Source organism: Triticum urartu, chromosome 7 (assembly GCF_003073215.2).
Source record: "Triticum urartu cultivar G1812 chromosome 7, Tu2.1, whole genome shotgun sequence".
Taxonomy (NCBI): domain Eukaryota; kingdom Viridiplantae; phylum Streptophyta; class Magnoliopsida; order Poales; family Poaceae; genus Triticum; species Triticum urartu.
The window spans coordinates 545,959,945-545,971,456 of NC_053028.1; the positions used below are offsets into that span (position 1 = coordinate 545,959,945).

The 11,512-nt window shown below is 43.8% G+C and overlaps 1 protein-coding gene and 1 pseudogene across 1 annotated transcript; one reads left to right on the top strand and one right to left on the bottom strand.

The window, feature by feature from the left end:
- The window catches only part of LOC125519045, a 67,061-nt pseudogene extending 64,911 nt beyond the window's left edge, over window positions 1-2,150 (top strand).
- Window positions 2,151-4,050: 1,900 nt separating this feature from the next.
- LOC125520203 (CBL-interacting protein kinase 24) lies at window positions 4,051-11,145 on the bottom strand. The gene is made up of 14 exons (XM_048685043.1): window positions 10,766-11,145; window positions 10,331-10,393; window positions 10,131-10,202; window positions 8,180-8,287; window positions 8,010-8,084; window positions 7,878-7,925; window positions 7,176-7,301; window positions 6,958-7,047; window positions 6,535-6,657; window positions 6,314-6,433; window positions 5,401-5,517; window positions 5,244-5,300; window positions 5,082-5,156; window positions 4,051-4,640 (listed from the first exon to the last, which is right to left on the bottom strand). The coding sequence occupies exons 1-14, from the start codon at window positions 10,934-10,936 to the stop codon at window positions 4,545-4,547; spliced, it is 1,341 nt and encodes a 446-aa protein (XP_048541000.1). The 5' UTR covers window positions 10,937-11,145; the 3' UTR covers window positions 4,051-4,544.
- Window positions 11,146-11,512: the final 367 nt, after the last annotated feature.

The window sequence follows — 11,512 nt, forward strand, 5'->3', positions numbered from 1 at the left end:
TCTCAGCAAGTGGGTGTATAAGCTATCTAGTGAGACCGGAGCTACATGGGCACAGATTCTGCGTAATAAGTACCTTCATTCCAAAACTTTATTCCAGGTGACAGTGAGGCCGATGGATTCGCCTTTCTAGAAAGGACTGATGAGAGTTAAATCAGTCTTTTTTAATCGGGCGAAGTTTGTTATTGGGAACGATACTTCTACGAGATTCTGGGAGGATACATGGCTAGGGGATACGCCCCTCGCGCTTCAATATCCTTCTCTCTATAGCATTGTTCAACGGAGAGATGCAACCATTGAGACAGTATGTCAGTCCACGCCTCTTAATATTCACTTCAGGAGAGCGCTAGCCGGAAACCGTTGGAAAGCTTGGCTCCATCTTGTGAGAAGATTGATGGATGTTTAACTAACTCAACGACCCGATCAGTTGTGTTGGAAGCTAACTAGGAATGGAGAGTTTACGGTTAAATCCATGTCTTTGGATGTTATTAATTCTAGCTCTATTCCTAATTCGAAACATGTTTGGCATGTCAAAGTTCCCTTGAAAATTAAAGTGTTTATGTGGTTTGTACACAAACAAGTCATTTTAACTAAGGATAACTTGATAAAACGCAACTGGAATGGATCCACTAGATGTAGCTTTTGTGATCGGGATGAATTCATCAAACACCTCTTTCTTGATTGCCCCTTGCAAAAATTCTTTGGCAGTCTGTGCACATAGCCTTTAATATTACTCCTCCGAATAATATCAACATGTTATTTGGGACGTGGCTTGATGGGATTGAGCTCCAAACAGCGAGACACATTCGCGTAGGAGTATGTGCTTTACTATGGGCTATCTGGAATTGCAGAAATGATTTGGTCTTTAACAGAACAACAAATACTCATTTTTTGCAGGTTATCTTCCGAGCCACTGCGTTGATCCGTATGTGGTCGCTACTCACTCCGACGGAGGCCAGGGAGCGTTTGGTTACTGGATCTATCCAATGGGAGATGATAGCACGGGATTTTTTCAACCAGTTTGGATGGCAGTCATGTAATAGGATAGGCAATTAGTTTTCCTATCTTTATCTTGCTAGCCGGTTGTGGTTTTATTTTTGTTCTTTTGCTCTTTGTGAGCATTTTTTGTACTTTATTGAGACTTTAAGACTATCGTCGAACTATTTTGCTTGGTAATAAAGGTGGCCGTATGCATCGTTCTGATGCAGAGGCCGGGGATACCCCCTTTTTGAAAAATGTATAGATTTCTTGTTCGAGTGTTCACTTTTTTTATTCAGTTAACTAATTCAATGTGAGTTAAAAGAAACTTAGTAGCTCAATTGTCGATTTGTCTTGTGTGATGTAGGCAATGCAGCTTGATCCTGATGATGCAGTCTTGTTCTCAGACAGGAGCCTTTGTTGGCTTAACATGGGGAATGGAAGAAAGGCTTTGCTAGATGCTAATAAATGCAGAAAAATGCGGCCTCACTGGCCAAAAGCTTGTCAACGGCAGGGTGAAGCTCTGATGCTACTGAAGGTTACATAGAGGATGTGGCTGGCTGCTTTCTCTTGGTATTGCAAATTGTTTATGATTGCTCCCTTGGTCTTTTATCATCAGGACTATGAGGGTGCAAGTGAACGGCTCTTGGATGGACTCAAATTGGACCCAGTGGACAGTGATATCGAGGATGCATTACGGTAAAACCCATCTGCCTCTTTGGTTACACTAATGCCTTTTAACGACTGGCTGCCCGTGTTTCAGCACATCTCAAGCACAGTATTAGTTAAATGTTGAACACTTACGTATGCTGTAAGTACATGCATGTGACCTTGTCATGAGACTGTTGGGAACTTGTGAAGATATCGACTATAGCTACGTTCTATTTTGTGCTTGTTAGGATTTCGGAATGCCACTTTATACTGTTATCAATGCCAATGCCATCTCTTGCCATACACCAACCTACCCTGACGTATAGTAACTCCGTAATCTGCCCTTGAGTAGTATTTGACTGATATTTAGAAAGAGGCATGCATGTCATATTCACTATCAATATATACTGTCGTGCAATGGCCAGACGTAACTATGCAATTTCAAATATCTGATACTTCTCCTTGGAATATCCAGGGAAGCTATGAAGTCGTTGAGGACGTCTCGGAGCACGAAAGCCAAGTGACTATTTGGGTGTTGCAGGGAAATCAGTTGAAGACTTGAAACGGCTCAGGAGTTTCTTCATTTGCGCAGAGACTGAATTCCTTTATTAGAAAGTAAAAGTAAAGCGACGTGTCTGATGGGAGTATTGTCTACCCCTTTGCAACAGCCGTGAGTCCAGATTGAAAGAAAGAAACGCAGGTGCGACAAGCACCTGTTGCCATCAACTCTCGAGTCTTCGTATCGTCTCATGTAGGTGTGTTTCGTGGCTCTGGCCGGTACTAGTATGCTTCCTCTGACGGACTTCGTCCCTTCATTGTAGTGACGAAATTATCAGCCGTTTCTGAACTTCCAAGGATTTCCGCCTCCAGATTTTACTGAATGCTGATCAGCTGAAACTGTACAGTCCAGGCCGGCAACCGGAACCGAACAACTACAAAGTTTCGCTCTCGATTTTTTTCACTATCACGTTTCTTCTCTTTCAGTTACCGCTTGTACTTGTAGTACGCCATTTGAGTGGATGAAGAAATTAACGTACCAGCTCACTCTATTGATGTAGTGATCTAAAAGGTCTTGTATTTGTTTACAGAGGGAGTTACATAAAGAGTAGGCCGCAAGGTGTGTGCACACGCCATGACCAATAGATAATTGGAGATGTTGCAAAACACGTTGCCCATTTTGATTATAGGAAAGTCGTCGTCACATGGATGCCTCACTCCTTTTGTTGCTGTACCCGTTAAAATAATGACACTCGTTAAGAAAAACTTAGACGTAAAACAGGATATAAACATGTGTTTTTTTTAGAAAATGAGGAATACCCCCGGCATCTGCATCTGGACGATGCATACGGCCAATTTATTAATTATTAACACAAGACCTTACAAAATCGTACAACAGTAAGACCAAAGCCATCATCTTCGCAACCTCTGTCGCTACTCCTATCTAACTGATGAAGGGACACTGATGGTCTGGGCCTAATACCAAACAGACCTCGTAACCAAACCTAACATCTAAGACTTGAGGTCCCACCCATGACGTCTGCCGGGTATGGGCACCCACCAGTCCGGCGTGCTCCTCAACCAGGACGCCTGCCGGGTATGAGGCCGCCACAGCCACCTGCCACATATCCAACTTCAGAGCTGTACTGTTGCATCGGCCTTGCCCGGTCTCGCTGCCGCCGACGCCAGACAGCGTCGACCTCCTGCGTGTGTCTGTCACCACATATCTGACGCCAAGCCTCCGCTGCTCCATGCCGCCAAGAGCCGCCACCAAGAATATGTAGAACGAAACACCGCTCCATCGAAAGGGAGGCAGCACACCCCCACCCCTCACCGGCAGACCCTTTCATCCGATCCCAATGTCCTTGGCGTCGCCTCCAGGAAGGTTACGGTGCACGAGGCGCCGCCGACGCCCAATCTGCATCGGATCTTGGGCTTTCACCCGAACATGGGTTGGAGTGGAGAGATGATGCCCTCAGCAGCGCCCCCAAGGAGGAAAGCGGCGCCAAAAAACGGCGTCGCCGCTGCCGGCCAGCCAAGGCGGCCAAGGTTTCTCCCGAACACCGATTTGCTCCACCAGAACACACCGAAGTTGGATCCAGCAAGATCCAAACCGAACCGGGGACTGGGAAGGGATGCATGGAAGGGAAGGGGGGCAATACCTCCAGATCTGGCACGCCTGCGGCTCGCCGTCCTCACGGCCGAACCCTCATGCATGTGTTTGTAAGAGGTATGGAAAACACCGGCTAGTTAGGCTGCTACCAAATCAAATCAAATCGAGGTACTGGCCTTTTTACAGCCATAATGAAATATGCCTCTTTGACAAAAAAAATAAAAAAATAAAAACATTTGAGATATGCCTCTTCAGCCATAGATGTTTTCTTTTTCGCCTAACCCTTGTAAAAGAATGAACTGAGCCCGGGTAAATGGTATGCAATTTCCAGCATCAGGTAGATTCTTTTTCTTTACAGATCGTTCGCACGTCACCGGTTTTTCGGCGGCAGAATGATCAAACCTTCAGAAAACTCGGATCATGCTGCAGCCTTACAAGCATTTACAGGGTTTGGCATAAACACTCACAACCAGCTTTATTGGCTATATACTACACAATAATCTAATGGAAGTTCTATGTACCTGCTGCATACGGAGTGTACCCGCAGTTTGGCACGATGCAAACTATCTACACTAGTGATACTGTCAAACAAGTACGATGCAGCAGACTGCATTCTCTGATCTACTAGGGTTGACTCAAGTCACTCAGCTATGGTACATACAGTTACACTCACCGCAAAAGCAACTGGGATAAATGAAGAGCGTGTGGATCAGCAAGCGGTTCGCAAGAGATGCCGGATGCAGCAGTGAAGCTCCAGCCTGACACTTGGAAATCCTACTGGTGAAGGTGTACCCGCGGTAGCGCCGGGCTAGCAAGTAGTTGTCCTCAGAAATGCAGATTTTGCAGAAACCTCTATCGGTCTCCAGATTATGCTCTCAAGCTTGCTGCATAAGTTCTTGTAGAACTGCCATGAGTATAGCATAAAGTTAGCACGCACTGAGGACAGATAAGATGGCAGAGTGAAAAAATAACTCCCTTAAATTATTAGTAATTTGATTAAAAAAATAGCTCAAATTTTCCGAACTTTTCTACGATATCAAGAAGCTCTAACTCATAGCGATGGTTTTGATTTTGGACAAACTTAAAGCCTATGTTCCAACCACTAATGAGCATCCAACTTCGCATAGCATGAAATTTACAAGTGACTTATATTTTTCGTGGCAAATTTATGTTTGGTGAGTAATTAAAAACATCAAGTTTAGTGTATTTTACAACTAAAGACATTTTCCCTAACTATGACAGCTATCTGCTGATACTCATCAAGTTTCAAAATCTTATGTTCCAACCACAACAGTGCCCCAAAAAATTCCAACAGGATACATGATGTGATGTGAAAATAACAAACCCTGTGGTATTCCAGAGAGTCACCAGCAACCTTTCGAACATCCACCATAAATAGAGAAGGAGCGACTTCAAATATCTGAAAATAATGCACTCGAAATCATGAGAATACATGTGAGATGTTGTTGCTGAACAAATTACAAAACTGAAGCGCTTGATAAATCACCTCTAGAACAACAGCAAATGGGCTCATTTTGTTTGATGATACTCCTTCAAGACGCAACTACGGTCCAGTTAACAATATGTGTCAATACATTATCAAGATTAACAAAAGATAAATATTTTCCTAGAGTTGTTCACTGAAGCAGTTTTCCCACAATTACCTTGTAATTCTGGGAATGCACCTTGAGACCCATGGAATCAGCAACAACTTCAATTGTAGCAGCTATAGTCTTTGCTGGTTTCCTTGAGACGAAGCGAGTTTGGCGTTTGACATACTCCTGTAAACAGAAAATCCATCATTGCGGCTTCTACAGCTACATGAATTGATGAATAGTTTACGCCACAAAAGATAGAAAAAGAGATGATATAAAATAATATGTCACTTATCCATGAGCATTGCAGTTATGCATAATTGTACATAGCAAACATTAAAGGAAGATAATAGAGAAATCCAAACAAAGGGTTCTCAAAAAAAATTCCAAACAAAGAGCAGTTTTAACATGGAGGTAAGAAGGCAAGAGTTACTTAGACACGCTACTTAATGAAATCAATGGCTCAGATCTATTATATACTCTTAACTCTCATGTGAAAAGAGGAGGTAAGAGGGACAATGTTAAAATTTGCCATTCTGAATATATGGTTGAAGTGTTCAAATACTTTGGCAGTAAACAGCCGCGACATAAATACTATGGAAATTAGTATGAAATGTGGGACCAACAAGTGCTTAAATCTACATATACCATGCAGGTCCCAAATAACTGATAATACCAAGACCAATTGAAAACACAGAGCGGGTTCTTCCTTAAAGTATGTATAAAACAGCAATGCTAAATACTGACAATGCTCATCCTGTCAACTCTCAAGCCTAACATCACAGGAGTTGGGGGAACATTACAAGTTACCACCTGAGACCAAATGGCATAAGAAAGTGCTGCTAAAAACATTAATGAGGAAAAAAACTGAACAGATCAAATCTCTACATAATCTTTACCCAGCAAAGCATTGAACTTATTGTGCTAATCATACTGCAAATAAACATTCAACCATGCTGACTCAAGAAACTAACGAAATTACCTGTTGTCTATCAAATAATGATGAAAGATTTAAACCTTGAGATAGGGTAATCATCTCAAAGGCATTCATCATAAGAGGACCACCGTCATTACGAGTAACTTGCTCAGATACATACTTGTCCTGAAGCAAGAAATATTAAAAGTTAACTTAGACCCTGAACAAGGAGAAAAATAAATATATAAAACATCACTATGCACCAAAACAATACTTTATCCACAAACCTCAATATTATCAAAAGCAGCCTGTACATCATCCAGACTGACGTTTTCATCTTCACCATGTCTAACGCCTACATAATTCTTGCTAAACCATGTGTCTGCCTTCATTTCTTTAATAGTCATACGCTGCAAAATAGTGTGAAAGCCTAAGAAACCATAGGCAGCAATTTAAAAATCTAGATAGATGAAATACTCCATGCTGCTGAACTAGATTTACAGGTTAGGTTCTAGTTAACAAATTTCTCACATATATGTATATGACATTTACTTAACATATGATAACACTGATATGAAAAATGGAGATAGTGACACTAACATAACTAATTGATGACCACAACTCTGGCAGCTTCAACTCAAATGATACTTCGTCGTAACTGCTAAATGTTGCTAGATGATGCAATGCCACAACCTCATGCCTGCACTTACAGTTTTTGGATTTGGATCAAGTATTCTCTGGATCAATGACTTGGCTCCTTGAGAGAACCAATCTGGGCATGAAAAGTGAGCTGCAGTTATCTTCGAATTTGACAAACAAACATGTTAGCTTGAAAATATGAGCAAAATCATCTTGTATCTATTAAATGTCAACAATTTGGGGAGAATAAGATCCATGAGGACCATCACACTGTTAAAGAAGCCAGTACCTTATCATACAAGGTTGGAAGATCATTTTCTTCAAAGGGAAGGTACCCAGCCATTAAAACGTAAAGAATGACACCACATGACCAAATATCTGCTGCAGATCCATCATAGCCACCATCGCTAAGCACCTAAACAGTGATCCAAGTTTAAGTCCAGAACATATATGTACTTAAAGCTCTAATTTCATATGCACAAATGGTCCAAGATGCCGACGCTGACATCTCCATAGACTACTTTAAAGTTTAGATAATTACAATAATTAATTATAGTATGAACATGGTAAACACGATGGATAATGGCCATAAGTTAACTTCTGAAATACAGCTAAAAGTGAGGATTTGATCACCGAAAAGAACTAATAGACAAACTGACTGCAAGATAGGCAGAAGTGCAAATGATAGATACAAAAAATAACAGATGATGTTTCTTACAGTCTTATAGGCATCTTGTAATCTTAAATGATTTATATTAAAAACATAAAAAGGGAGAAGGACAGGATACAAAAATAACAGATGATGTTTCTTACAGTCTTATAGGCATCTTGTAATCTTAAATGATTTATATTAAAAACATAAAAAGGGAGAAGGACAGGAGTCATATTTCTGTACAAAATTTACAGGAAAAGGGAGGACATTCAGTAGAACGGAATTCAAAAGTCAATTTGTGTATAGGTTGTTTAGTTTTTGAAAAAAAACATTGCATACCTCAGGAGCAACATAATTCGGCGTGCCACATGTTGTGTGAAGAAAGCCCTAGAACCCCTCCAAAAATAGTAATCTTAATCAGCACACTGAAGTATAAGTATGGATTGTTAGAAAAGAAATCACTGAACTCACGTTTTTGGACAGTGAGCTAAGTCCGAAATCAGAAACTTTTAAGTTCCCGCGTGAATCAAGAAGCAGGTTTTCAGGCTACAGAACGAGATTCAAATTGTCAAACATGAGAAAATGCAATTAGTCAATAACAGAACAGCAAGTGACACATGCACCTCTTATTTAGAACAGACCTTCAGATCTCTATGATAGACACCTTTACTATGGCAATAGTTAATGGCATCAATAAGCTGCTGGAAATACTTCCTAGCCTCATTTTCACGAAGCTTCCCTTGGCGGGCCTACAGATATTTGATATTGACAAAGGTTAATATTTGGATAAAAGACACAATAGTAATCAAGAAATACGTCTACACTCAGCACATAAACCGCAGAGATCCTGAAACATTTATATTATATTGATCCTATAACATTACTGTTTGGCAATGAATTTGTCACAACTCTCCAATAAATTGCATATAACCTCTGCATTTTTACTTGCTGTATTGTACAAGCATCTTCCACATACACAAATACATATGCAGGAAAGTTTCCTTCTATTGGCTGTTGGGAGCATATAAAGGCTTTATCCAGCATTTAAGTTAACGCTTACTAAGCAGCAAGTTTCTGATATATGTGGCACCATCAGGATCAACATATGGTTTGCCTCGGTTTAAGCAGGGCCGGGGATCTTCATAACTCTAAGAGCATCTCCAACAGGTGCGGCAAAAGGCGCGCCCGCGCGGTAAAATTTGGATTTAGCGCGCGCCGGCTGGTTCCGCGCGCTCCAGTGGTGGCGGGAACTTACCGCGCGCGGGAGAAAGCGGCACGCGGCGCGGTAGATTTGGCGCGCCGCTTCGCGCGCGCCTATAAAATGCCGCGCTCGCCACGCGCACAGACACAGCCACGCGCCCTCCCCTCGCAACCTCGCCGCTTCGCCCCCTCGCCGCTTCGCCGCTTTCCGCGTCACCATCGCGCCACCATGCCGCCGCGCCGCCGGGGTTCTTCGGGCTACCGTGGCGTCCGCGAGCGCCCCAACGGCTGGTACTCCGCCGAGATCCGGTCCGGCGACGTCCGGCTCGGCCTCAGGTTGTTCCGGAGCGCGTACGAGGCGGCCCGCGCGTACGACGCCGCGGCGTGGCGCTTGGATAGGCCCCGGTCGCAGATGAACTTCCGGGGCGTCTTCACGCGCGAGCAGGCGCAGCGCGTCGCCCCTCCGCCGCGTCTCATCACTGACATGGACCGTGCCGACCACGCTCGGCGCTGCCGCCGCCTCCTCATCGCCGAGGAGGACGAGCGAGCCATGGCGGAGTGGCGCCGTCGCCACCCGGAGGACGTCGCCGACGAGCGTGCCTACTGGGGGGAGAGGACGGCAAGGCGCCACGCGGAGCGGGCGGACCGGCGTCGGTGGAAGGCATTGGCGAATGCGCAGTGCGATATCGTTGAAGCAGGTGGGAGGTCGATCTTCACGTCAGACGATGAACGTTGGGACGACATATGGCTCGATACCTCGGACAACACCGACGAGGATGGTGATGATGGTAGCGACTTGGAGTAGTTTCTATCTATGTATGCCGTAGTAGTTTCTATCTAGTTGCACCGTAGTTCTATCTATCTATGCTTTCGAACTATCTATCTAGTTGCACTGATGTAAAATACCTTTGTATCGTTTTTTATCTATGCAATTTATCGTTTTTTATTATCTTAATATTTATCTATGCTTCCGAAAATGTTGTAAAAATGAGCGCTCGTGCTGCATTTTTGCGCGCTGCTAGAGCGGCGCGCGCGCTGCATCTTAGCGCGGCTGCTGGAGTCAGCGCTGCTCGCCGCGCCAAATCAGGCGATGGGCGCGCAGCAAAGCTGTTTTTGCGCGCGGCGCGTTCGGCGCCTGTTGGAGATGCTCTAAGAACATAAACGTAAATGAATTGTGTGTACATGGTTTGCAATAAAGCTGAAGTTGGTCAACTAGTAATCACAAAATATGATCACCATATAGATCTGTTAAAAGTGCACTATGAGTAATTAAGTACGATGTAATTTTTATTATTTCTGGTATTCATTGTACTGCCATGATTGAAAATGAATAGATAGTCAGTTTTCTCGCAAAAAGAAAAGTACTCAACATGTAGACCACAGGTTTCGTACTATTTTATCGAACAGCTCGCCTCCGGTGATAAGCTCCATGATTATGTATATCTTTGTCTGTCCAGCTAGAACCTACAACATGGTCAAAATGCTAGTAATGAAAATCTAAACTGGTAAGACAGAAGGATAAAATAAGTAACAGAACAATTTTAGCAAGGCAAATTTGTATAGAGAAAATAGAAAGCAGACGCCCGTATTACCTCGTTTAGCCTGATGATGTTGGGGTGTCTTACAATCTTCATTATTGATATCTCCTTTTTTATCTGTCAAGAAGCATGAGACGTAAGCTCACATTGAAATGAAGGTGTAAACTTTCCTGAAGCAGATCCTTGATGCAAATCTAGTAAAGAAGACTGTTTCTTCGGAGAGAAATTTGAAGTGGTCGCTGTTAGCTACTCCTATTTATTAACTCTGATGACAGCTACTGCGCACAACTTGTTCGTGCTACTCTGTGATACGTGCTGTTCTGCTTCTGCGGGCATATTCCACCCGCACCGGAACTCCCGACCTTTTTCCTCGCCCAAAAGCGCACGGAATATACAACGAATCATCCAAATTGGTACTAAATTGCTTGCTTGGATCAAAGCTGAGACGGGGAGGGGAAGGGGGGAGCAGGAGGAGTTTGATCTGGATACCTGTTGCAGCATCCGGTTGTTGAGGATGGTGGCCTTGTCGAGCACCTTCATGGCGACGGGGGCGCCCGTGTCGGCGTCGACCGCGAACTTCACCTTGGCGAACGACCCCTGCCCGATGGTCCGCCCCACCTCGTACCGCCCAACAAGCTTCTTCCTGGCCGCGCCCGCCATTTCCCTGGAGCCCCTCAAAGCTCCCGGCCTCGCGCCACGCTGCCGGGCTCGGCCCCCCTCGGCCGTCGGTCGGGTTTGGAGAGAGCGCGCGCTCCGCTACGCTGCGCCGGCCGTGCGTGCGAGGGAGTGAGTGTGATTCGGGTTCGGTGGTGCGCGCGCGCCGCAACCGCGATGCGATGGTTTTTATGGGAGGACGCGAGCGCGGGGATGGATAAAACGTCGGAGTGCCGCCGTCCGTGGTTCAGCTTTTTAACCTTTTCTTTTGCCAGATCTCAGTGGACTGAGTCACTGAGATTTAATCAAATCTCAGCAAGTGACATAACATGAAAGAGAGAAAAAGAAAAGACTGAAAAGAAATTTTTTGCATGGATCTAAAATGTAAGATTTCATGAATATAGTATTGACTGAGACTTAAGAAGTTTCAGTTGACTGAGACTTCACAAGACTTTTTTTTAAAAAAAAGAGGATAACCTGGCCTCTGCATCAGAGTGATGCATGCAGCCATGTTCATCTTTTTAACTGTGAGGAGAACTCCTTTTTAAAGCATTTTATTTATTACTACTTCCCATAATTAAA